General features: G+C 46.5%; 1 protein-coding gene across 1 annotated transcript; it reads left to right on the top strand.

Moving 5' to 3' along the window:
- The first annotated feature begins 295 nt into the window (after nucleotides 1-295).
- VDAC1 (voltage dependent anion channel 1) lies at nucleotides 296-27,055 on the top strand. Its single transcript, XM_055429118.2, has 9 exons — nucleotides 296-443; nucleotides 12,202-12,274; nucleotides 12,813-12,862; nucleotides 13,765-13,917; nucleotides 14,013-14,065; nucleotides 20,007-20,234; nucleotides 22,946-23,096; nucleotides 24,762-24,819; nucleotides 26,115-27,055. The coding sequence occupies exons 2-9, from the start codon at nucleotides 12,208-12,210 to the stop codon at nucleotides 26,204-26,206; spliced, it is 852 nt and encodes a 283-aa protein (XP_055285093.1). The 5' UTR covers nucleotides 296-443; nucleotides 12,202-12,207; the 3' UTR covers nucleotides 26,207-27,055.
- The last annotated feature ends 332 nt before the right edge of the window (nucleotides 27,056-27,387 follow it).

Genomic DNA, 27,387 nt, shown 5'->3' on the forward strand with positions numbered 1-27,387 from the left:
CCCTACCTCCCTGAATCCTTCAACCCGGCGAGACTTCCAGCAGGGACGGCCGGCGCGGGCGGCGACAAGCGTGTCCCCGCGCGCGCACGCAGCCCCGAGCACGTCAGTCCCACGCCGTCCCGCCGCCCCGCGCCCGGGCGCGCGCAGGCAGTCACGCGTGCCCGCTCACGCCCGAGGGCAGAGCATCCGCGGCGGGCCCTGGCGCGGGGGATGACTGCAAAGCCCGCACGCGGCGCGGGAGCTGGCAGCGGACTCGGGCCGGACCGGGGCGGTGTCCCCGGAGCGCCCAGGGGGCGGAGCTCGCGGGCCGGGCGCGCTGGGTCGGGGCGGGTCTGCGCCGCCGCCGTCCGCGCCGCCCCGCCCTCGGCCCCGCCGCTCGCGCCGTTCCTCGCGCTGCAGCCCCCGCCGTAGCCGCCGCGGAGCCCGCTGCCGACGCTTCTGAGGTAGGCGCAGCGGAGAGCGGCCCGGGCTTTGCCTGCGCCCTGGGTCGCGGGCCGACCCGCGGGGAGCTGGGGAAGGAGACGGTGCGCGGAGCGGGCGAGGGCGAGCGGCCCGGGGCCCGGCCGGGGCGGGGAGCGGGAGCGGACCGCGCGGGCCTGCCGGGTCAGCGGCGGGCAGTGCAGGCCGCGCGGGGCGGGCGGGCGGGCGGCGAGCCGGCCCGGGCGCGGGCGCCGGAGGCCAGACCTCCCGAGGCGCCTGCGGCTGGGGACCAGAGCCTGCGGGGACCTGCGGGCGGAAGGGCGCGGGCCGCCGCGTGGAGGCCCGGCCGGCCGCCGGTCTAGGTGACCTTCCTCGGAGGCGCCCTCTGGCCCTCGATCCCGCCAGCGCGGGTCGGGCAGGGGCCAGCCCGCCACCTACGCTCGCCGGGCCGGGCTCACGGACTGTGCGAGCCATACTGTCGCCTCGATCGTGGTCCCGCGATCCGCCCCTGCACGCCCTGTCGGGTCCACGCCCGGAGAAGCTGGCCTCCGGCACTGTCCGTGCCTGCCAGCGCCTTTCGGGAGGAACGGGAGGCTGACGGTTGAGTTAGGCCGCGGCGACCAGGGCCGGAGCTGGGGCCTGGGTAGAAGGTTAGGCATTGGAAAAGGAGGTCCCGCAGGAAACCCTGTGGTCTCCTTGTCCTTAGGAGGCATTCCTGCCTGATTCGATGGCTCATTCATTCACCGAGTGTAGTGGTGCATGTTGGAAATTGGTTCAGAGTCCTTTGGATTTGAGGCCAACAGCATTAGTGACTTGTCCAAGGTCACACAGTGGGGGAGAAACCAAACCTCAGTTTTTTCATCTGTAGAATGGAGCAATCATCCCTCTTCTTCATTGGGTTTTTGGGAAGAATGAGTTGATTAACTTCCAGTGTGTGGATAAGTGCCTGATATGGAGAAGGCCTTGGAGGAAACCTTGACACTTACCCTTGAGACTTTTTGGCGGAATCTAGCCCAACCCCTAGAGACTGTTTTGTACCAAGTGGTGCTCTGGAAAGGGTTCAATAAAGGTAGAACCTGTTATTTTAAGCATTATTATTACACATTTCTGTGCCAGGCATTGAGTAACTTTCAGGATAATTCATCGAAAAGCCTTTAAGTTTACAGACAGCCAAGGTCAGGCTGGAGCAGGAAGTTGAATGTGGCTTCAGACTTGGGCTGAGCCTAAGGGTGTTTCACCTGAGGCCTGGAGCTGCTGAACCACCTCCCTTCTCCAGGGGAAATAGGGAAATGAGCTCCTCCTTTGCCTAATATGTTGTTGGTAAGGCCAGGGCACATTGCCCAGGGTCTACCTTCTTTCCATCCCAGCTCTGAACTGAGTTCCTACAGGGTCAGACTTAAGCCTGATGCAGCTTTGTTTTCAGTGCCTGGAGTGGTGCCGCTTGGCAGTAGTAGGTACTTGAGAAGGGTCTGTGGGGGTGAATATACTCTTTTTATCCAAAGTAGACTCACCCTTTTGACAGAAGGATAGTTTTTTTTTTTTTTTTTAACCATTCCAGCATGTGACTTATCAGTATCATCATGCTCACTCAGTATCAATATTTGTGGGATTATTGAACAGTTATATGTAGTGGCTGCAGGCCCAGCCCACAGTCCCTTGATCATGGACATCCTCTGTGAGGGACACACATTTCATTCACTTCCAGAAGATAGCCTTGCCTAGCAGAGTCACAAATAATTAAGGAGCTACAGCAGTGTGTACAGCTCTAGAACTGTGAGAGGCAAAACTGTTTCCTGATTTGAAATAACTGCTTTGAACATGTTATCCTCATTCTGCGACTTTCCAAGTCCTTTGGGAAGCTTGTTGAACTGGAGTTTCTGGCTTGTGGGGGAGGGTGACATTGGTGAAGGGGATTCTCCTAAAGCCCGCGGGCCTGGTGCCTTTTCCCTTTCTGATGTTGAGTGGGTCAGAGGCTTCTGCTGGAGTTGTCCTGAATAAAGTGCTTGACCCTGGGGATGGAGGCTGTTCTCAGTTGATTACTTTATTTCTGCTATTCTGTAGGCATGGGCTGTTTGTAGATAAATAGAGGGGCTCAGGGGAGGACCAGGAGTGGGGAGTTGTCTGTGGGTCTCTGGCCCCACTGGATGCTAGGCAGATGCTTGGACAACCACCTCCAAGCTGGTGGTCATGGGGGATATTCACCCCTACCTCTACTGGTAAGATGCTTCCAAAATCCACTTTGCTGTCAATGGGGATTTCTCAAGGAGTGACATCTTTGGTAAGAGAGGCACATGTGCCTGAGAGTCAGCCCAAGCCTTCAGGCAGCCTTCTGCTAGAGTTGACCTGAATAGAGCACAATATTATTAAATATTAAACATCTACCCCCACAAACCTTTCTCAAGTACCTACTACTGCCAAGTGGAACCACTCCAGGCACCCTTCAGGCAGGATGCTCAGGGTGGCCTTGGGCTCCACTCTGGTCACCCCTCAGTTGGACTTGGGTGCAAGCTTCCATTTCACTGCCTGCTCTCACAGGGCTGAGAGTGAGTAGGAATCTTAGCTCTTTCCCTGGAACTATGCTGGAAAGAGCCCTGGGGAGCAGACTGAGCTCATGCAACACAGCTCTGACGTGAGGCACAGGGTCTAGTACAGACCGATTTCCTTGCTCGTTCCTCAGTTTCTCTACTGATCGTCCTTTCAGCCACTCAGCAACCCCCCGGCCGGCCGGTTGACACATGAACTATGATGGTGAGTCCGCTGCCCTCGAGCCCTGGGCGAGGACTGCTGTTGTTTGCATTCTGTGGGTCAGGAGGCTTCAGCACAGAGTGCTGAGATAACCGCCCCAAGGCCACACAGCTCAGTGGGAACGGTGTTGGAATGCAGGGCCAGGCCTGGTGCTTTCACCCTGCAGCTGACCCTCCAAGGTGCCACTGTGAGGAGCTAATAGATTTACGTGCCTTTTGAAAGGTAGACCTTGCTGTTCAGAGGGGAAGTGTTACTCTTTTACACACTGATCAGAGTGAGTGTGTACCTGGGTGGGTGTAGGCTAGCTGTCAGTGAACAGCAGTCGGTGGAGTCACTCCATTTATTGCAAAGGCAGTGGCTCAGGGTGTTTGTCAGGAGAAGGGTCAGTTTTTTCTTGGGATGAGGAGGGAGGCATTCTTCCAGGACCTGGCTGGACAGTATTCAGCTAAACAATGCCTCATTATGGTTGGGGAGGAGTCTGGACCCTGTGATTCAGGATGACCTTTTGGCACCCTGCCCCGCAGCTGTAATTATGATAGGAAACATATAAAGTGACAATCTTAAATAAATACTACCTGTGCCTGTTACATATTTTCTGGGTACCAGCTACTGTGTTGTTGTTTAGTTGTTTCTGTGCTAAGTTGCTGCTGTACTAAGTGCTTTATACCAGCAATTTCATTTAGTCCTTGAGAGGGCTGCTGAGCCAAGTGCTCTTACCCTGTACTGGAACTGAAGAAAAACAAGATGCAGATAGGTTATGACCTGACTAAGATCTCAGAATGAGAGAGTGGTGGTGGAGTAGAATTGGAACTCAGGTGTGCTGGACTCCCGAGTCTACCCACCCAAGCACTGTCTGTTTTACCCCCACTGGGGCAAGCCAGGCAGCGAACCTCCTGCTCAGGCAGGAGCCCCAGGGGTTCCTGGGACCCAGACCTTGGCGTGCTGCTTGCCAGCCCAGGTCTTCTTCTCTTGATGGGTGGGTGGGCAGGCAGGGTGTCCCCAAGTCAGCTACATTCTCTTGAGGCTTGTGGAAGGCTATGCTGGTGGTGGCCCCGCTTCCAGGGTGTTTTAAAATAGAAGCAACGCCTGGAAAGCCTGGCTGCCCTCTGTGAGACACTCATGGAAGGTGGGGGGGAGGACAGCTGCACTGAGAGCACAGAGCTCCGCGAGCCGGGCGTTGCTCTGCCAGTATCCCAGAGATCCAGTCAAAGCCATTCTCCTGGGCTGCCTCTTCTGGTGAGAAAGCCTGGGGTAGGGGTGTAGCGAGGCTCCTGATGGTGTTGGCCTCATGTGTTGGGCTGCTCTGGCCTCCTCCTGGGGAAGTTTCTTTTCCTCGTCCCCAGAGTTTGGAGGAGTTGCTTTTGCTCTAATCCCTGGCTTGTCTGATGCTCCTCTTATAGGCTGGCCCAGTTCTGCCCTCACAGATTGCCTAGAATGGTGTTAGAAATAGCAGAGCTCCGACTTCCCTGGTGGTCTTCTGGCTAAGACTCTGTGCTCCCAATGCTGGGGGCCCAGGTTCGATCACTGGTCAGGAAACTAGATCCCACATGCTGCAACTGAAGATCCCCCAGCCGCAAGGAAGATCAAAGATCCTGAGTGCCACAGCTAAGACCCAGTGCAGCCAAGTAAATAAATATTAAAAAAAGGAAAAAGAGCAGAGCCAAAGGCTTTTGTACAATTCTCCCTTCCTAAGGGGAACCAAAGATGGTGATGCTGATGGCGATGACTGTGTGCGGATTAGGGGCCTGCGGGAATCCCATGGGGTAGTTAAAGAAAGCTTTAACTTTCTTTAAGGGATCATTTGCAAAGGTGCGGCCAGAGTGTGGGGGACCTGAGAGGGAGTGTGGGCCTCTGGGTCCTTTAGAACCAGGAGGGGGCCCTTTGGCAGGAGATGTGGCCTTGAGTAGAAGGAAGTCACTGCCCACCTGAGGCCCAACAGGGAGGGATGAAGATGGGGGGGATGAATACCCCAACTTCACTCTTCCATCTTCTGCTGGTACTCCCTATTGGCTGAGCCTACCCCACAGGCCACATGATAAGTTCTTGGGACACAGATTAGGATGGAGGAGGAATGTGCATCGGGAGGGGCAAAGAATATCTAGAATAGTGGGTTGTGGCTACACTACTGTTTATCAAGTACTCACTCTGTGGCAGACAATTCTACGTGTTCTGTTTACCCTACTTAATCCTTGCAGCAACTCCGTTGTTAGCCCCATTTTATAGATGAGCAAAATGAGGCCCTAGGCATACAAGTGGCTTGTCCAAAGTCACACAGCTGGAACCTCTGCCAGTCCTGTACCCCTTGCATTAGTCACTGTGCCCTGCTCCCTGGGTCCTCGGATGAGTGGAGAAACTCCATGGCAGGTGGCTCTTGATGTTTAGGTCCTAGTCCTCTTATACCCGTGTCATTGAAAATACCGTCTCTTGACTCCCTGGGTGTTAGCTGTGTTCAGAACAGCTCTCAGCTGTTCCTGCCTGAGCCCTTTGGACCCGTGGCCACCCCGCTGTCTGTATGAGCCGTTGCAGTGGCTCTCTGAGGGCATCAAGGCTCTGCTGCCTGGATCCTTCCAAGGGAGCTTCTGTGGAGAAAAGAGCATACTTCAAAGTGGGGGACTCTGGTGGGTGCTTGTTGCGGGGAGCCAGCCCACTCTTCTCCGTGGCATCTGAGGGCCGCCCTGCCTGTGTGATAAGCAGTGAAAGGCTGAGGAGGGGAAGGAGGCTTCTGAGTCAGTGCCTCAGGCGAGTCACTGAGTCACGCACACTGAAGTTAGGGAGCTCTGCCCTACTCCTGCCTGCTGGCCAGGTGGCCACGGCTACAGCTGGTCACCTGAGGGTTGAATGGGCCCCCCCACAGGCCTTACCTGTCAGCCCTGCCACCGCTGTGATTTAAGTCTGTTCCTGGAACCAGTATAGACACTGGGAGGGCTTTTCTTTCTGGTACTTCTGCTGTAGCAGCCTTTTGCAGTGTGACTTGTGGCATCGTGAATGCAGCGTGGCTCAATGTCAGACACACTTGTTAGGTTTTTAAATTTTCTGTTCTTAGCTTAGAAAAAAATTATCAAGGGCCCAGACAACTTAAGTGATTAAATAGAATAAAAAATGAAAATGCTATTTTAATCTTACTGCTTTCCTAAACCCCTTTTCCTTTCTAGAAGCAGGAAGCTCCGAGGTGGCCACAGTAAGTTTTCCTTCGCCGCCGCCGCCGCCAAGTCACTTCAGTCGTGTCCGACTCTGTGTGACCCCATAGACGGAAGCCCACCAGGCTCCCCCGTCCCTGGGATTCTCCAGGCAAGAACACTGGAGTGGGTTGCCATTTCCTTCTCCAATGTGTGAAAGTGGAAAGTGAAAAGTGAAAGTGAAGTCGCTCAGTCGTGTCCGACCCTTAGCGACCCCATGGACTGCAGCCTACCAGGCTCCTCCATCCATGGGATTTTCTAGGCAAGAGTACTGGAGTGGCTTGCCATTGCCTTCTCCGAAGTTTTCCTTCAGTCACATGGAATTATACATATTCTGTAACTTGCTTTTTTCATTGACCTGTTAGTGGCTTTCTGTGCCACCGTGTGGAAATCTCCCTCATTCTTTTAGATTACCACACAGTGTTCCTTAGTTTGCAAGCACTGTAATTTTTATTCATTTGTTTCTCTGTTGGTGGACAGTTAGGTTGCTTCTGGGTACTGTGTTAAAAATAACCCTGCAGTGAGCATCCTCGTGAGCATTGGGTGCCACTGCAAGTGTGTTCCTAGCAGTAGAATTGCCACTACAATTACTGCATGTCCACTTGGGTGCTGCCCAGCAATGGGCTCCTCGGGGACTGTACTGTACTATACTCTCCTACTTGGCAAGAATGGGAGTGATCATTTTCCTCACCAGCAGTGATCATTTTCCTCACTGTCATTTATATTTGTGCGAATCTGTTGGTTGAGTGAGCTTCCCAAACACAGATGTGTCAGTCTCTATAAAGTAGCTCCTTGAAGCCCTTTAAATAAAGTCCATGCTTGGTTCTGAGATTGGAAGTGGCAGTGCTGTCTTCTGAAGGCGCTTGGTTGGTCTCCTCAGTTTGAGTTCAGCATTCCTTAGGCCGTTGTGAGGATGGGCCATGTTAGTTGTGGGTCTCCCCAACATCTGTGGTGGACTTGCTGGGTGGCTCAGCGGTGAAGAATCCACCTGCGAGGCAGGAAACACTGGTTTGATCCCTGGGTCGGGAAGACCCCCCTGGAGCAGGACATGGCAATCCACTCTAGTATTCTTTTTTTTTTTTTAATAATTTTATTTATTTTTTGGCTGCATTGGATCTTCGTTGCTGCATGGGCTTTTCTCTAGTTGCAGTGAGCAGGGGCTGCCCTGTAGCTGTGGTGCACAGGATTTTCAATGCAGTGGCTTCTTGTTGCAGAGCACACACTCTAGGCGCACGGGCTTCAGTAGTCATGGCACGTGGGTTCAATAGCTGTGGTTCCTTAGCTCAAGAGCACAAGTTTAATAGTTGTGGCACATAAGCTTAGTTGCTCGGCAGCATGTGGGATTTTCCTGGATCAGGGATCGAACCCATATTTCCTGTGTCTCCTACATTGGCAGGTGGATTCTTTACCACTGAGCCACCTGGGAAGCCCCCACTCCAATATTTTTGCCTAGAGAATCCCATGGATAGAGGAGTTTGGTGGGCTACAGTCCATGGGGTTGCAAAGAGTTAGACATGACTCGGGTCCACCCCTGGCAGCCACCCCCACCCACCAGAAAAGCCCAGCAGAGGTGATGGAGCCCATGTCGCCCCCTGCAGGTTCCCCCTGAGCACACACGCCTGCCCCGACCTTTGGTGGTGCTGCAGCTCCCAGTGGAGGGAGCTCCTGCCTCCTGGTTACATTGTTTACTTAGTCCCTATTATCAGATACTGTTTCCTTTTTTCTACTGTAAAAGTACTTTGATGCTTGCAGCACATTTACTCATTAAACAGACGTTTATACTGAATACCTGCTGTTTACTAGGCCTTGGCATGTTTGTACACATAGTCTTTTCCATATTTTTGATAAATGTGTGCATGCCAGGCTCTGGGATGCTTTAAGTTCAGTGGTGTGATCTGGGGGTAGGTGTGCATTTTTTATGGTAGTGGGGTACTGGGAGCAGAGAAGCTGTCACTGTCATGTAGTTCATGAGTCCAGGAGGATATGTCTCCCCATGATGGAGGTTACATAACTGTTATGCAGACCATGCTGGGCGATACACTGTCTCTCCCCTCTGAGCTTCCAGTATGGGCTGGCTTTTCATTCCTCAGCTGGAATGGAGCTTGCATAATCTGTTCAAGGTCAACCAAGGAGTGTTGGGTAGGTAGGCTGGCAGGCAGTGGAGGGGAACCAGTGATTCCTGTCTTCTGGTGTGACTTATTTGTCTTTCTCAAAGTCATCAGTGACTACAGGCAGGTCTGCTCAGCCAGACCTGGCCATTTCTTGCTTCCCACTTATCTTTGGGAACCATGCTCCCAGGCTTTGCCTTGAAGCCATCACCCAGGTAGAGACCAGGGGTCTTGCCTTCCCCTTCGGATTTCTATCTGTCCAGGGCTGGCTGCCTGCCCATGTCAGAATGTCGTGTTTTCTGCTCAGTCTCTGGAAACTGAGCTTCCTACAACATTCTGTGCTTCATGTGCAACCTTATGTTTCCATTCCTGTCTCCGCGGCAGTGCGCTCACCACCAACAATTCAGTTTCTATCTGTCACCATATAGTTGATCCTTCACCCTCAGCCCCCACCCCCGCCCACCACCCTCTTCCCTTCTGGTAACCACTACCCTGTTCTCTGTGTTTGTCTGCGTTCATTTATTTTTGTCTCTTTTTTTTTTGGCATCCCACATATGAGTGAAATCACAGGGGATTCAAAGAGGATATGTCCCTCCAAGATGGAGGTTACATAAAAGTCTTCTCTGACTTATTTAATTTAGCATGATATCCTCAAGGTCCATCCATGTTGTCATAAATGGCCAAATTTCATCTTTTTTTTTTCAGTGGCTGAGTAGTATTATGTCACGTATTATGCACACACAGACACATACATACACACACGTGCCACATCTTCAGTATCTGTTCCATTGTTGATGGGCTTGTAGGTTGTTTCCACTTCTTGGCTGTTGTAAGTAGTGCGGCGACAAGGATAGGAGTGCATATGTCTTAACGGATTAGTGTTTTTATATCCTTTGGATAAATACTGGAAGTAGAATCGCTGGATCACGTGATATTTCTAAGAATCTCCGTACTGTCTTACGCAGTGGCTGCGCCAGTTTACACTCTCACCAGCAGCACTTGTTGGTTCCCTTTTCTGAAGACACTTGGACGGATGCTGCAGAGACAGATGGGGAGTGATCTGGAGCGATCCAGGTGGCGGGAGGGGCCAGGACCAGGGTTCAGCCTGCAAGTCAGTGCAGGCAGGCTGTTAAGTGAGAGAGCAGGATGCTGAGTTCTCTCCCCCTCTAGCCCTGGCCTGAGAAAGCATGGGTGGCAACCATTATTTCTACAGTGAGATTGTTTTTGAAGCAGGTACTGAGAACTGTGTTGGGTACTGTTTGCTGTTGTAAGAAGGCTGAGCTCAAACAGGCGGAACTGCTTCAGTCCTGTCAAATAAGTGCAGCAAGAGACAAGAGGTAGGCAAAGAGGAAGGCCACAGGAAGAGCAGAAGGGGAGGCTGCAGCCACACAGTTGTAGGGAGCCTTTGGCGAAGAGGGCGTCAGGGTCATGGCCTCCTTGGCGGGTGTTACCTCAGGCTGAGGAGCCGGTTTGGCTCTATTCAGCTGTGGCTCCTGTGCACCTTCCCTACCAGCTGCTGCGCTGGGGATGCAAGGAGAGCCTGGTCTTATGTGCGCTTGCTCTGCCATCCCACCTCTCCTGTCCTGGATGGTAATCTCCTTAGTGGCCACTTTAGGGTGGTTTTTGCTATGGGTGGAGTGTGATTTGACAGGTGGCTTTGCTTTTCAGTTTTGGGGATTAGGGATAAGCAAGGGCATTTGGGGAGCATTAAATGATGAGTGTTCTCCCTCTTTCCTGACGGATGGACCGGTCCAGATGTGAAAGCCGTGTGTGTCTGGTGAGGTGGGTGTTGGAGCCAGGGGACGGTACTTGGGAAGGCCCTGACCCCTGAGGTACAGGGGGACTTAGCTGACCTGGAGATGTTGGTACTGGACTGCTTTCCCTGTCGCCCGACTGGGGCTGAGTTTGTGGCCCAGGTGGGAAGGGGACAGCGCTGAAGAGGGGTCCTCTGTCCACTGGTAACTGTTAGTGCTGGTGTGTGTGCAGAACGTTTGGGGCCCTTTGCTGAGACATTCTGCACATTTCCTTGGGGCTCTGTTACCTCAGCCTTCATTCCCGGTTGTTTCCTTGCTTCTCCTGGGAGGGGCCCAGGCCCAGCTGTGGGCTAAAGCAGGGGGGACCTGGTGGTCAGTTTCCCAGTCTGTCCCGGGGGTGGGTGTGCCTACGGGGTTCGTTTGGGGTGAAAGGGGAACGGGTTGGCAGAGGGGAGTCTGTAGACTTGTGAAAATAACAGTCGAAGCAGCCTAAAATGGGTCTTCCCCCATGTTCTTTGTGCCCTGACCCTAATGTGGACTGAGTTGCCTTTGGTTCCAGCCTGATCATGTGCAAGAAATAACAACAGCAACAAAAATAGGATCACGTAAACAGCTTACTGGGCTGCTCCTCTCTGCTCTGATACAAAAAGGAGCTGGGACAGAGCTAGCAAAACCTCTGAAAAAAGTAAACTAGGACTTGGACCACAGTTTTATCGTTTAAATTGTGGAGGCTTGCAGGTTTGTTTGTTTTTAAACATTATGCTCATTGGTTCTGTGCGCTCCCTGCAGTGTCTTTGAAATTAAGGCTTTGGTCAGGCTGAACTTCCACTTGTGATACTGCTCCCCTGGGATCACTTGGACCACTTTTCATTGGTTTCCCACTTAACCAGGAACATGCCCTATGGATGTTTATTTATGTGGGTACATTTGTATGTGACTTTATATGGGGTGTATGCAGTTCCAGTTTGGTAATTTAGGTGTCCTGTATTTAAAATAGATACATCTTTGGGTTACTTGAAGTTTTGGCCAATTGAGGCTAACAATTTTGGAGATGGAGAAGCTGCAGAAGATACTGCTTTCTCACGTTCCCCTCTCCTCCTGGGTGGAGTACGGGGTGTGTGCCGTCCAGATTAGATTCTTAATTCTGGGTACATAATGTGTCAATGCCGAGGCTCCCAGCAACACAGCATGGTCCTTAGGACTATTTGAAGTTCTTGCCTTCCTTGAACGCTGAGGTGTTTAATAAATGCTTGTTGACTGACATAGTGCTATGCATCAATCCCAAGTAGTACTTTGATAGTCAGTTTTAAAAATAAAGTCACATTGGCACTCAGTAGATGTTTGTTCGAATTAGATTTGGGAGGGATGTGTTTGCATTTCCTTCCATGGGAAAAAGTTGCCTAGTTAGGTAGGTAGGTTTTACTCTTTCTTCTGTGAGGAATATGATACTCTAAAAGTGGATTCCCATAAAATACAATTGTTTTGTGAAATGTTGAGTCCATTCTGACACGTAGTAGGTACTCCATAAATGTTGGTTGAATGAATGAAATCAGAGTCGTTTGGAAAATATGATGCTATGAAAAGCCCTGATTTCTATTCAGTGTATTTAATGTCCTAGCAGTCAACATTTTGTAAGAAGATAATGTCTTATTGGCAAGAGTCCTGCAGTTCAGTAAAGTAGCTGGCTCATGGGAGTGTATCTTTGACAATCAATTCATTTAGCAAATACTGACTGACTCCTGCTATATTCTGGGCCTGTGCTTAGTCCTGGGGATATCTAGGAGAAGAAGTCTCCAAAGTCAGACTAGTCTGCTGTCAATAAAAACGTACTGGGTGTTTCCACCTCTGGCCGCAAAAAGAAGCAGGAGACCGCACAGGTTTCTTTGTCCACACCTGGGGGAAAAAGGTACCTGGAAGTCAGTGCTGATGATTTTTATTGGTTGAAAATGAATATCTCTAATTTCCAGTGTGTTTATTATGGTGATTCTTTTATTATAGCCGAAGATGGCTGTGCCTCCCACGTACGCTGATCTTGGCAAATCTGCCAGGGATGTCTTCACCAAGGGCTACGGTGAGTGTTGCATGGAGTGGCCTTTCAGCTCAGAGACTGTGTTCTCTTGTTTGGTGTTCTACCCATCACAGTTTGAGAGACCTGGGTGAGTCAGCTCTTAGAACCTTCGTGTCAGGGAAAAAAGATAAGCCTTCTATGGCTAGTCAGGCAGTTTTGGTTTCGCACACAGTTCAGGTAGGCTAGCAAATTGCTCAGACAAGTGGACCTTCTTGTTTCCTCTCCCAGGCGGGAGCAGGTCTGGGTGCCGCTGCAGCGGACTGCAGCTTCTAAATTTAGCTTGTCCTTAGGCTGGTGCTCACGCTGTCATACACCTTTTTCTCAGACTCTGCTGGGGCTGCAGGTGGGGCTGTGCCTGTTCCGTCTGCCACTGTTCCGTGGCAACCCGGCTCCATGGCAACCAGGCTCCACCCACAGAGGCAGGCAGCAGTGGAGACTGGTGCCCTCTGCACTCATGGCATTTTTACGATTTCCTAAGGGAGGCAGAGATGCTGCTCTTGAGTTATTTACCCTATTAACAGTGACCATGTTCTTTCTTTAGGATTTGGCTTAATAAAACTTGATCTGAAAACAAAATCCGAGAATGGATTGGTAAGTTGTCTGGCCCACATGGAATATGGATATTTATTGTAGTTATTTATTGTAATAAATAAATTGCCATTTGAGTGGCAAACAAAGGAACTTTTCTGATTGTGGCAACTTGTGGTTGTCACATTTATTGCCTCTTCTGTGGAATGGGTGGTCCAGGGGAACCAAGCTACTAGGTCCCCAATTCAGCATCTGTTAATACTCATATGAATATGAGGCAGGCCTCCGATTTGTTTTTCCTTATGTATCTTATTTCAGAATTGACCTGTGTTCCATACCACATGATTATTTAAAAAAAATTAGTAGTTTCTTTTAGATTGTGCATGTGGTAATTGTCGGAAGGAAGAAGTTTTGGGTAGAATTACTGTGATGTCTGCTTTAGCTCAAAGCTTTTTCTCTGTGTGAGCCTGGAGGCAGGATGGAAGGAGGATAGGATGCCTTCCTGTCCAGACTGAAGAGTTGCAGGGGAGGAAGAAAGCTGTCTCCTGATATAGAATTCTCTATAAGATTCCTTTAGTTAGCAGATTCCATCTTTAAATAGTTGTTTAGTTGCAAAGTCGTGTCTAACTCTTTGCGACCCCATGGACTGTAGCCCACCAGGCTCCTCTGTCCTTGGGATTTCCTAGGCAAGAGTACCAGAACAGGTTGCCATTTCCTTCTCCAGGGAATCTTTCCAACCCAGGGATAGAATTCGCATCTCCTATATTGGCAGGCGGATTCTTTACCACTGAGCCACTGAGGCAGCCTTTTTGACACTTTAAATATCTAACTGAATTATAGATGGAGCTTTTGCACCCACACATTCAGGGTCTCACCTCTTGCCTAAAGGAAAGTGCAGTCCATTTAGGGGTGGAGTGATGCAGAATGAAGTGCTGGCATGCAGGCTGTGACTGTCTTCTTTAAAGGAATTTACGAGCTCAGGTTCAGCCAACACCGAGACCACCAAAGTGACGGGCAGCCTGGAAACCAAGTACAGATGGACTGAATATGGTCTGACGTTTACAGAGAAATGGAACACTGACAACACACTGGGCACGGAGATTACTGTGGAAGATCAGGTAATGGTCACCTGTGAAAAGACACAGTTTTATCAAGTGACATCTGCTGGCCTGTCTTGTGACTAAACCTGTTGGTGAATTTCTTTTCTGTTCAGCTTGCGCGTGGCCTGAAGCTGACCTTCGATTCATCCTTCTCACCAAACACTGGGTAAGAATTTCATCTGTTTTCTCCTTAAGGACACTTAGCAGTGTTTTATAGTAAGGTTCGTTCTGTGCCGTTTGTTATTGTTTTACTGGCCTCAGCTCAGGAGGCTGCAGGATTTCTGGTCCAGTGATGCTCCATTCCTTGTGAGTGAGGCTGCTGGTAATGTTAAGTGGCCAAGGCTATAGGGCAGTGTTTGGAAGCAGGGGCTAATGGGTCACTGTTGCCAGCCTCATTTTTTTCAGGCTGGAGAGCCCTTTCCCCAGCTTCCTACTTAGGGACACTGAGAGTATGTGGGCCTAATTGCAAGGTGGCTCCTGAGGCTGCACTTTTCTGCTTCAGGCCCTCCAGCCACAGGCAGATTAGGCTTGCTGGTTATTGAGGAACTGGGTCTTCCCTCTTGGCTCAGCAGGTAATGAGCCATCAAGGCTGCAGTGCAGGAGACACAGAAGAGGCGGGTCCGATCCCTGGGTCAGGAAAATCCCCTGCAGGAGGAAATTGGCAGCCTGTTCTGGTATTCTTGCCTGGAGAATCTCATGGACAGAGAAGCCTGGTGGGCTACAGTCCATGAGATTGCAAAGAGTCGGATGTGATTTAGTGACTAAGCACAGCACAGCATGGGAGGCAAGAGGCTGTGTTGGTCTGCCTCAGCTCCTGGAGCTTATCACAGTGGCTGAGGGAGTTGTTCTCCCCCAGAACATGCTCTTGTGTTTTTCCACTCAGCACTAGGGTCTTTTAGATCTTGGAAGGTTGTTTTGCCCACTGATGATAAGTCTCAAGGGCATGTATTGAATTTCATTTCTTAGTTTTTTTAGTTTTTAAAAATTATGGTAAAATGCACATAAAATTTACTGCCTCAACATCTTTTAGGTGTGTGGTTCAGTGGCATTCTGAATTCCATTTTTTGCCATTTCATGTTATTTTCTTCTCTCTGTCCTTCCTTTTTCTTCTTCCAATGAATATTTATTAGAGGAAGACTCTCCCGAGTTCAGACCCTGTGCAGGGTGACCACAAGGGCTGCGCACACTGGGATCCTGCCTCTAGATTATCGTCTTTTTATAACTCGATTATGGATGGTCTGAAGATTACTGGTCAGGAGCTGAATTTACCTTGTTCTCACCTCTACTGTAGTTTCCCCTGCAGGAGCCTGGCCTTCCTGCTTGTCTGCTTCCCCCCAGGCACCGTGATGGGAGAAGTTATCCAGAGAGACACGGACAGCACAAGGGCTGGAGGATGTGCCCATGTGCTTGAATTTGCTGCTTAGGACTTTGCTTGCTGCCCTGAGGTGGCACACTTTGGAATTTGTAAAGGGTTTTCTCACTGCCTTTGGGGAGTTTGCAGAGACATCTCTAGGACTTGCAGTAATATATACATAACTGAAATTTTTTTTTTTGGGAAATTTAACTATTTTTATACTTAACATATATAAAAATGTTGCACTAATAGTGTGCAGAATCCTCTTATATTCTCTACTTGCCTTCTCCTAATGTTAATATATAATTATCAGACCAGGAGATTTGTTAGCTAATCTTTCGTCCTTCTGATGTCTTATTTCTCCTTCATGATCTAGTTCAGGATGCTACATTGCTTTTAATTGCAAAGTTTCCTTTGTCTCTTCTAACCTGGGGCATAGTCTTTATCTTTTTTTGTCACTTTCAAAGATAATTGGCCAATTACTTTGTGAAAGTGAAAGTCTCTCAGTCGTGTCCAGACTCTTTGCGATTCATGTCCATGGAATTCTCCAGGCCAGAATACTGGAATGGGTAGCCTTTCCCTTCTCCAGGGGATCTTTCCAACCCAGGGATCGAACCCAGGTCTCCCGCATTGCAGGCATATTCTTTACCAGCTGAGCCACAAATTACTTTGTAGAATCCTTCAATTTGGGTTTGTCTGATGTTTTATCATGGTTGCTGCTGCTGCTGCTAAGTCACTTTAGTCGTGTCCGACTCTGTGTGACCCCATAGACGGAAGCCCACCAGGCTCCCCCGTCCCTGGGATTCTCCAGGCAAGAACACTGGAGTGGGTTGCCATTTCCTTCTCCAATGTGTGAAAGTGGAAAGTGAAAAGTGAAAGTGAAGTCGCTCAGTCATGCCCGACCCTTAGCGACCCCATGGACTGCAGCCTACCAGGCTCCTCCATCCATGGGATTTTCTAGGCAACGCAGGTTATACATTTGTGACAACCACAGACATCATGTGTTCTCTGCATCTTGGTGTGTGACATCAGGAGGTGTATGTTAATGTGCCTCATTACTGTTGATGGTACTTGGGTCACTTGATTAAAGTGGTGTTTGCAGATTTCTCTGTAAAACTAATTTTTTTCTCTTTATAATTAACAAGTATCTTGTGTGGGAGATGCTTTGAGACCATGCAGATATTTTATTTTTTATACTTTGACTCAAAAAGTATTAGCATCCATCAGTGATTCTGGTCTATAACAATTATGTTTGGCAAATGGTGATTTTCTGTTCCCATCATCCTTTTTACATTTATTGAGATTTTACTGTGAAGAAGAGTTCTTCCTTCACCACCTTTTATTTGATCAGTTATTTGTATCAGTATGGATTCTTAGACATTTATTTTACTGTACAGATTATAATCCGTTACTATAATTTATTTTGTTGCTCATGTTGTCCCAGGTATGGCCATTGGGAGGGAGTGCCTTCAAGTTGACGTCCTGTGTGCTTTTTGACAAGCCCCTGTCATGAATACTTCTTCAGAAAGTGTACTTGTCCTTTTCTAGTCCTGCTATCAGCCATTTCTCCAAGGAGCTTTGGTTCCTTTTATTGAGGAATGGTGTTTAGAAACCAAGACTGTGGGCACAAGATGCACTCATTACTATTGGGTATTTGAGGAAGGTTTTACTGACTTGATGAAGATTGGAAATGAAAGTTGTCTTTCCAAGTGTCTGAGGGGCACACTCTGGGAAAGCATCCTGGCTTCCTTTATGGAGCTAAACATCACCACAGCCGGATGAGGCTGCAGGTGACCTCATCTGGACACTGGTACCTGCCACATATAAAGCCAGCTCATCAACCACAGCTTAGAGTATATGCCTCAGGTGCTTGTCAAATTAGCACCATTGTTTAAATAGCTCCAAAAGAATCCCAGTAATACCTGAAAGGGGAAAAGCTCCAAAGGAGTGGAATGCTGCCCTAGAGCCAAGCCTGGAGAGAAACCCGAGTCACCGCCCCAGCAGTGTGTGTTCCCTGGGGACCTGGTGCCTCTGGCCAGAATCCAGGGAGGTGATGCATGGAGGCACCATGTAACTGTCCATTGTGGCCGGTCCACACCACTGGTCAGAGGCCCTGTCACAGGTGTTGTATTTTGTGTCAGCAGCAGCGTTTTCCCAGTGGTTAGAAGATGCCTGCTATTTCCATGTCTCGGTTTCTCCCGCTTTCTAAATGTCAGCCTCTGAGCAGCTGCTTTTTCCATCAGTTACCCTACGCTGCTTGGTGCCAGTTAGGTACATTGTCACAACCCAGGTTTCTTCCCCTAAAGAGCAGGCAGACCTAAATAGGTTTGTTTTCTTTTTTTCCTTTTGGCCACCCCGTGCAGCTTGCAGGATCTTAGTTCCTTGACCAAGGATCAAACATGCTCCCCCTGCATTGGGAGCATGGAGTCTTAACCACTGGACCATTAGGGAAGTCCCTTAAGTTTTTCTTATGGAGAGAGAGAGTTTGGTTGTCACTCCTTTTCTTCAAAGCTTGCAAAAATGCACAGAAGCAACTTGAACAAAAGTCGCAAGTTTCATTGTCACTAGGGAAGGCTGTTCGTTTTATTTTCACCTGTGATCTCTGAAATTTTGACTCATTGAAACTTGAGTGTTTAATCTTTACATTTTTTATTATTGAAAATTTCAAACATGCAAACGAATGCCAAAAAGTATATTATACCTTCATCAGGTTCTCATCACTGAGCTTTTAATAATTATCATCCCATGACCAGTCGTGTTTAATTTATACATCCATAAGCAATCCCTCAAGTAAATAACAGATATCACATAATTTTATCTGTGTATATTTTAATATGTATCTTTAAATAAGATTCCTTTTGAAGAAAGCATAACCGCAATATTATGTTGTGAAAATTAATCATAATTTCTTAATATTGTTAAGTCTGGTCTCTTCAGATTTAGCTGATTTCATGAAACTTTTTTATAGAATCAAAAATTGTCCATACATAAAGATTGATTCATATGGCCCCTAATTCTTAATTTTAAGAATCTTGTTTTTTTTTTTCCCTTGAGATTTGTTAAAATGAAATCATTTGTTTTCTAGAATTACACATAAATGTTGCTGTTTATATTCTGTGGTGTACTTGTCCCCCTGTCCCCCACATTTCCTGTGGATTGCTAAGTCTAGAGGCTTCATCACATTTAGATTCCATTGGGCGGGTGTGGTGCTGAAATATGCTTCCATAAGGATGCACACAGAAGTTTGGTTTTCTCTGTGTATGTTAGTGCCATTCATGATCTACTCAAGGGGTTACAAATTGGTGATATTTCTACCTTTATCTTTCCTTCATTTTTTTTTAGCTGGAATATTTCAATAAAGAAAAACTCATCAACTCTGGTTATCTTGTGGTATAGTTAGTATAGGAAAGGTGGGATACATGTTTGGTGCCTTTTTTATTGACTGTTTTCAAAACAAATTGGTTCACTAGTCTCTAAAGATGACCAGTGTGTATGTGTCTTGAGTTCATAGGTTGAAACATTTGATATACTTCAATCCATTGCTCATATTGTCCCATGTTTGAAGCCCTTGGGAGCCTCTTCATGTTAGTTCTCAAGTCCTTTTGCTCCAACATCGAGTTCTTTTGATAGCTTTGAGGGATGCTTCAAGCTCATTCTGCACCTTTCCTGCCTCAACCTGTAATCCGCAGTTTTCTGAGGAGGGTTGGTTCCTTTTAGGAGGGAATGGTATTTAGGGCCCACAGTCTGGGTGCTGGAGGTAAAGCTTTAATCTCAGTGTTGGGGTGGACAGGGCTATGTGGTTTTTGATCCTTGAAGCATACCTGCTTTCTCCTGTGGTCTCCACTGAAAGTGTTCTTGCTGTGGAAGATGTTCATTTTGCAGTTGAAAGACAGAAACAATCAGGTGAAAATAGTCAATTTTATTTGATAGATATGATCTTGTCTCTAATGCTGATTTTTGGTAAAAGGCATGATGATAATGTATTTGGAGGTGACACAGCTCACCTGCCCTTCCTGAGAAATGCTGTACCTGGTTATGCATGGAAATCTGGGGTCTTGTCCAGACTGCAAAGGCTTCCTGGCCCCTTATGACTGCAGGGCCCCAGGTTCTACCTCACTACCTGGTTCTCTGAAATCTATACTCATTGGAATAGCATGGATACTGAATTAAAAGCCGCCTGTTGAATTTACTTAGAAGGGATCTAAGTATTTGTTTCTTTATTTACTAAGTGAGCCACATAGTAAAAGCTGCTGTTTAGGGACTTCCCTGGTGATCCAATCAATGGTTAGGACTTGGTGCGCTCACTGCTGGGGCCCCAGGTTCAATCACTGGCTGGGGAACTAACATCCCACATCCCATGGGATGTAACCAAAAAAAATCGTTAAAAAGGAGCTGCTGTTTAGATAGCTACCTTCATGACAGATTTCCCCCCCTCAACAGATGTGGAAAATAGCAAAGATGCATCTGTTTCATAATTACATGGTGGCACTCTACCTAATGAATGCCTGTGTAGGTCACTACATTAAACATAGGGAGATGCTAGTAAAAATCACTTAGTGTTTCTTTTACAAGCCTGTATTCTCACTTCATTAAGGTGGCATTTCTGCATTATTTTTAAGGAGATCTGGGGCCCTGACTTTGCCTTCCTACTCCCCTATTCAAATAGGGATTAGTTTTTTAAAATTTGTATTTCTGGTGTGGTTGTCATGAAAAGAGTTAACTTCTGATTTTAATATGATTTCTTTTCCTCCAGGAAAAAAAATGCTAAAATCAAGACAGGATACAAGCGGGAACATATCAACCTGGGCTGCGATGTGGATTTTGACATAGCCGGCCCTTCCATCCGGGGTGCTCTGGTGCTGGGTTATGAAGGCTGGCTGGCTGGCTACCAGATGAACTTTGAGACTGCAAAGTCTCGAGTGACTCAGAGCAACTTTGCGGTTGGCTACAAGACCGATGAGTTCCAGCTTCACACTAATGTGTAAGTGTACATGCGTATGTGCAGTCCGGGCATTGTTGTTCATGATTTTTTTCTAAGCTCAATTTTTAATCACTGTGAAATGGGTTTGTTGGAATCAGATGAGCCAAATGGCCTGCTAGTATTTTTCTTGTTTCTCATTTACCCATTTCCTGAGGTGATGTAGGTTCTTCCTGTTCTGTGGATGGTAAAATGTCCCTGGTGCACACAGAAAGACAGATCAGTTATGGCAAGAGCATGATGTCAGTCCACAGGAGCATCCCTTCCCTGCAGCTTTATGGACACTGGTGGTCCTTTCATTTTAGTTAATAGGATGGGGGTGGGGAATTGTAGGCCTCTCTCTTTCTCTATATACTGCCTGAGAACCAGCTTGCTGTACTGAATGGAATGTTGGCATGGGAGACAAATTAGGAGATGATTGTTTCCGTTAAATACTGTCTTCTCTGCATGGCAGTCCATGGCATTTAAAGTTTATTAACTGGACAGTATTGTGAAGGGAAGAGAAAATTACAGGGTAGGTTAGAGAGGACCCTTTGTAATCAAACTTGAGGGTTGAAGTAGAGTACTGATTTAGATTGAAGGGAAACAAAAACTTCATCCATGATATCTCTGTAGACACAAGAAACTAATGAGTGGTATAATTGGGTCCAGCTTTACCAGATTTATTTCTTTCCACTAGAGGTCACTAAAGAAGTGACTTAAAATTTACAGACAAGTAAATGGTATTTGTGTCTAAACTAGTAACATTTCTTTTAATAAAAAATTTGAGTATTTTTATAATAAATTAACATAAAGATGTATGTTAGTATAAAAAATTAATAAAATGTGAGTCTTTTAAAACTAAAACGTCAAAGGAAAACTATAGAGATGGATAGACCAGTGGTAGAGAGAGGGGACCAGGGAGGGTGTTATACAAAGGGGTGCACAGGGGAGTTTGATTGTGGGACTGTTCTATATCCTGGTCACACAAGTCTGTCTATAAAAACTCACACAAGTATATACTCAAAAAAGGTAAAAGAAAAAACAATGTAAATTTTAAAAAGATAACATGCAGGAAAATCATAGGAAAAATATCACAAGCATAGACGTATTTTAATTGAGAATTGTGGCTGATTTGGAAAGTGCTTCCTTGGTTTGGAATTGGGAAATTGTACAGTTCTAGAAAGAACAATGGCAACCCACTCCAGTGTTCTTGCCTGGAGAGTCCCAGGGATGGGGGAGCCTGGTGGGCTTCCGTCTGTGGGGTCACACAGAGTCGGACACGACTGAAGTGACGCAGCAGCAGCAGCAGCAGAAAGAACAATGACTGTTAGCTACTTTTCTAATCTGAGCCTCAAGGTTTTCAATAAGTGGACATGGTTCATTTTTGGAACTGGCGTGGAAACAGCTGACACATCTAGTTTGGGTTGCCGTGGTCTTGCATAGGCCCAGATGTGTAACAGATATTCTGTGTACTTCATACAGATGAATTCTGTACAGCGAGTTCCCTCTGTCTATGGTTTTAAGAGTCGAGTACAGGAAGGCAGTGTTGCTGGTTTTAGAATGCATTGAGAAATCTAACATTTAAACACATTTCAGCCCAAGAAAATTTCCCTCTTTGCGTTATACCACAGTCACTCCAGAATCTATTGTGTTTGACAAGCTGCTGTTTTATAGCATACTGACTTTCTGAAGAAGTTAGATTCCCTGTGAATCAGGTGATATCTGGGCTCTTCCTACACTTTTGGGAATCACAGTGTCTGACTGGCTGAATTTCAGGGAGAACTTAAGAACTTAGAATGTGTTCTGTGAGCATCTACTCTAGAAGAGTATATCAGTGAAGAGCAGAGTTTGTAATGAAACAGCAACAATTTTTTTGTTGGGTTAGTGAGTTCTAGGCTCTTTGCTGGATTCCAAAGTGTATGGGCTCTGCCTTAACAGTTTCCAGTGCCATTTCCACTGGAGACCCCCAAAATGATGGAGCAGAACTTTGACATTTTATTTTTATATTAAAAAATGTTGGGGAGGGGAAGAGGGTATTCCCAGAGGAAACAGTTTGGCCTGCTGGGTTTCATTCCATTTTTGAAAGACAGAAACATTTTATAATGTGGCAGGTTGCTCCTTTTCAGGACTCACCAAGACGGTAGGTGTTGCAGCATGGGTCAACAGTACGCATGGGCCAACGAGCCTCAATTATAGGTTCAGTTCTTTTGTAATTGCTGTTCCTCCTACTGGCCGTGCACCCTCAGCAGTGGGTGCAGCTGCTGGTGCTAAGGACTGGCTATAGGCTGCCTTCTGAGGAGTATGAATGGCCTGGACTTACCATTTCTGGCTTTGTTCTTGATTTCTATGTTTATAATACAGCATTTCATAAATGTAATAACTTTAGCAGCTGAAGGAAGAAATGATGCAGAATTCAGAATCCCACTGCCCTAGTCACCGTTTCTATTTTAAAGAATATTTTGGAAGCAAACTTCAAGTTCCATGCAGCCCGAGTAGTTGACTGAGTTGCCTTGCATGTTCCCAGTGATGTCTGAGATAGCTTTTACCTTCTGTGAACCTTCCCAACCCTGGTGTCTGTGCCATTCCTATCAGGCTTCCTGTAATTTGGTGCCTATTTTGTGATTAGTTCAGTCCATTTACAACATTCCCATCCTCTGTTAGAGTTGGTTGGCTTTGCCCAGCTCAGCCACCCTTGCTAAGCTGCTTGGTATCTGTGCTGTGCTTATTTGCAGAAATGATGGAACAGAGTTTGGTGGCTCCATTTATCAGAAGGTGAACAAGAAGTTGGAAACAGCTGTTAATCTGGCCTGGACAGCAGGAAACAGTAACACTCGCTTCGGAATAGCAGCCAAGTACCAGATTGACCCTGACGCTTGCTTCTCGGTGGGTACCTGTGGAATCATGTATTGCTGAGACCCCACCTGATTCCTTAGGTTGGAATCCTTTTGGGCTGATGGAGTTCCCATGCTTCAGACAGTGATTTTTCTCACTGTGAAAGGGTTTACCATGAGTAAAACAATAAGAGTAATAGTACTTACTGTGGGTGCCAAACACTGTATGGAGCCTATTATATGTGAATTACTGTATTTAATTCTTATATAACCCATTTGAGATAAGTGCCATTTTAAAACTATTCCATCCACGTTTTCACAAATGAGGAATTGAAAGCTCAGAGCAACTGAGTGACTTCCCCAAGGGCAGGCAATTGGTAAGTGCTGGGGTTTGTGTTTGACCCAGACTGCCTTGCTGTGGAGCATCCTTCTCTAACCAGTCCCTAGTCCATGCTGCAGACTGTAAACCTTGAGCCCAAGGTTTTAAATGTTCCTTCCCCCCTCAGTTTTCATTCTCTTGCCCTGCTCCTATACTGCATATTAAGAAATCGGGTCCTCGTATTTACTGATTGTCCTCTTATCTTGCAGACCCTGTAGCATAGCTCGTGGACCCTTGGGTGGCTGCAGTTTTTGCATTAAATCTTGTTGAGCTCATCTCTGTTGTCACAGGGCACTGCCAGCTGTAGCCCTTTTGGGGGTGGAATGAGGAAATCTCATGTTGCAGGATGCTTTCTGAGCTGGCTTGTGTAATTTACAGTCTCCTGAGATAGGAACTGAATTTGGCTTCTTTAAGGTTAGGCACTTTAAAACAAAGGAGAAGGGGCCATGTTATTTGGATGGCATGGGCAAAATGGAACAGCTAGATGGGGCACTGCCTGCCTGGAGGCCTTCCTTCCTGTTTTCTCCTGTGGGAGATGCCAGGTCTAAAAACAGCATGTGAGCGGGAAAACACGCACCCTGGTAGCTCTCGATTTCGCCAGGACTTGATGTTCTCACAGCCTGAGCTTGCTCTGCTGACCTCTCATTTCCCAGAAAGGGATCAGGGAGAGGCCCAGATTTCTCTACAACTCAGGCAGGAGAATAAGGGGAAAATTATTATTGACTCATTTGCTTTATTGATTATTAATCAGCACTCACTAAGTATGAGACTTAAGTCATTCTTTAGGAATTCTTTTGCTCCAAATATTCAGGCTTGTCTGTGCTGAATTTCCTTCATGTCATTATGGTTTTTGTTTCTGTTTTTCATGAAGAGAAAATTCAAACAATGTTCTGCCACTTAACAAAAGCTTCATAACCTCATCTGATATTTGCTCTGTATTTCCTTATCCCAACAAGTAGATCTTGAAGAACTCTTTTATACAAGAAAGTCTTTTATGTCTCTGACCATAAATGAAGGTGTTCTCACCTGTTATAACTTAAAAATACAGATATACTCAGTATAAATGGAATTGGGTCACATACCATAAGGAATCAAATGTAAATAATAACTTCCTTTTAACTGAAAATTGTGTTATCTCTTTGTGTTACTCTCTGAGACCTAGTTCCTAAATTTAATATATTTCATATTGAATTTAATGAATCCTGTAAACAAAGAGGTCATGAAAAAATAGAATTTGATACTGAAATCCAGAGTTGGTTGGTTAAAAAGTTCTTATTCAGTTCGGAGACAGTAACATGAAGTATTTAACATTTTCACTCTTACCTTTTCCTTGACTAGGCTAAAGTGAACAACTCCAGCCTGATAGGATTAGGATATACTCAGACCCTAAAGCCAGGTATGTATTGGTGAAATTAGCTGTCTTAAAACAAAATGTGGTGCTGGTTTTGCTGCTTTAGGTTCAGTTCAGTTCAGTCGCTTAATCGTGTCCGACTCTTTGCAACCCCATGAATCACAGCACACCAGGCCTCCCTGTCCATCACCAACTCCCCGAATTGTCTCAAACTCATGTCCATCAAGTCGGTGATGCCATCCAGCCATCTCATTCTCTGTCGTCCCCTTCTCCTCCCGCCCTCAATCCTTCCCAGCATCAGAGTCTTTTCCAGTGAGTCAACTCTTCGCATGAGGTGGCCAAAGTATTGGAGCTTCAGCTTTAGCATCAGTCCTTCCAATGAACACCCAGGACTGATCTCCTTTAGAATGGACTGGTTGGATCTCCGTGCAGTCCAAGGGACTCTCAAGAGTCTTCTCCATAAATAACTGTATGGTACATTGTAAATGAGTATATATCACGTTTTATAGTTGAATGTTTATACAGGAGTGCTGTTCTTATAAAACATATGGAGAACAGGAGAGGTGATAAGTAGGAGAAAAAAGGCCAAGGCTATCATATATTACATTTTTAGTTATTTTCTTCCATTCTTTGTGCCAGAGTGTGCCTAGTATTTGATAGTTATTTCCAGCAAGTTCTTAAAACCAGCCTATCGATCATCCTCATTGTAAAACTGGTTTGTAGGTTTCTTCTGCAAAGTAACTAGGCCAGTCCATCGAATTAATATTACAGCTATAGGAAATAATACCACCTTGGGGTTAGTTTGGTTTAACTGGGGCTTTGAATTCTGGAGATCTAAGATTACATGATGGCAGAATCAAGCTATTCTAGAGAAAACAGCATTTATTTGTGTGTGTGTTTATGTATGTATGTATGTATCCATCCATGTGTTTGTATCCGTGCTGTGAGTGGGAGCATAACACCTTGGAGTCTGATTCATGGCTCAGGTTTTGTTTCAGGGGGCTTTTGCTAAAGAAGTTTACTGCATGGTGCTGATTGTAGCGGGGATATTGAGAGGATAAAGGAAAGCAGAGTCCCTTAAGTGGATTTGGGTGAGCTGTGGAGGAATCATTATTGTTTTATCAGCTCATCCTAGGTTGCCTAGTCATTAGTCAGATGGTGTTGAGTAACAGAGATTGAAGGGCCCTGTGGTTTTGCTCCTGCTGATCACACATGGCTGGAACAGGTTTTGAACCTGATGTGGTGTCTCCAGTGTGCTGCTGTGATCCTCCTGAGCTAATCTTTCTTCTCCTTTCTTTTCTACCTCTCTCTTCCTTTCCTCTCCCTGATTTCTCCTGCAGGTATCAAACTGACACTGTCGGCTCTGCTGGATGGCAAGAATGTCAATGCTGGTGGCCACAAGCTTGGTCTAGGACTGGAGTTTCAAGCATAAATGAATATTGTACAATCGTTTAATTTTAAACTATTTTGCAGCATAGCTACCTTCAGAATTTAGTGTACCTTTTAATGTTGTCTGTCTGGGATGCAAGTATTGCTAAATATCATGTTAGACTTCCAGGTTAAAGATGATTCAGCTTTAGGGTGTTACCCTTTCAGAGGTACAGAAGAAACCAAATTTCAAAAAAGGTCCTTTCAGCTGTAGACTTGGTGGGGAGCTTGCTGGCCCCATTAGAGATGTCAGGTTTCTTTTATACCTAGAAATGGCTGCAAGTGGAAGCTGATAATTTGCAGGCACTTTGTAAATTCCTATTGAGTAACTGAATGAAATTGTAACTTCCTGAGAATTGAACCTTGGTTTCCTACCCTCATTGAGGAGATGCTCTTTGTTTGATGGTGTGTACAAACTTATCTGAAAGGAACTTTTTCAGGCAGGGACTTTTTCCACCTCCATCCATCACCTCTTTTACACAAAAAGTAGTCTGCAGGGTGTGGTAGCTGTTTCTTTTGTGCCATTTTGGGGTGGAGAAGTTGTGATGAAGCCAATAATTCAGGACTTAATTCCCTCTCACGTTGTGGTTTTTTTGCCCTTGCACCAGAGTATGAAATAGCTTCTAAGAGCCCCAGCTGCAAGCTGGGAAGAGTCTCTGTGACTGTAATCACATGGTGACAACGCTCAGAATCTAAATTGGACTTCTGTTGTATTCTCGCCACTCAAGTTTATTTTTTAGCAGTTTAATGGGTACATTTTAGAGTTCCATTTTGTGTGGAATTAGAGTCTCCCCTTCAAATGCTGTAATTAACATCACTTAAAATAAAACTTGAATAAAATATTGAAACCTTATCCTTCTTTGGTTGTCTTTATTAATAAAAGTGTAAATAAACAGGGCATATGTTTGTCTTGTTTTTCAGCTTCTTGCTGTCGTTATGTGTGTGTGATATTTTTAGTTTTCTATTGCTGCATAACAAATTACCACAAATTTAGTGGCTTAAAACAGTACTTACTTATTTCACAGGTCGGTCAGAAATCCAAGCACTAGGTACCTGGGCTCTCTTAAGATTCTCACAGTGGTGAAATTAGGATGTCAGCTGAACTGTGTCTTCATCTTAAGCTTGGGGTCTTCTTCTAGGCTCATATGGTCGTAGCAGAATTCAGTTTCCTTTAGTTGTAAGACA

Source organism: Moschus berezovskii, chromosome 8 (genome assembly GCF_049115385.1).
Source record: "Moschus berezovskii isolate FMDL1 chromosome 8, NW_MosBer_1.0, whole genome shotgun sequence".
In the NCBI taxonomy this organism is placed as follows: domain Eukaryota; kingdom Metazoa; phylum Chordata; class Mammalia; order Artiodactyla; family Moschidae; genus Moschus; species Moschus berezovskii.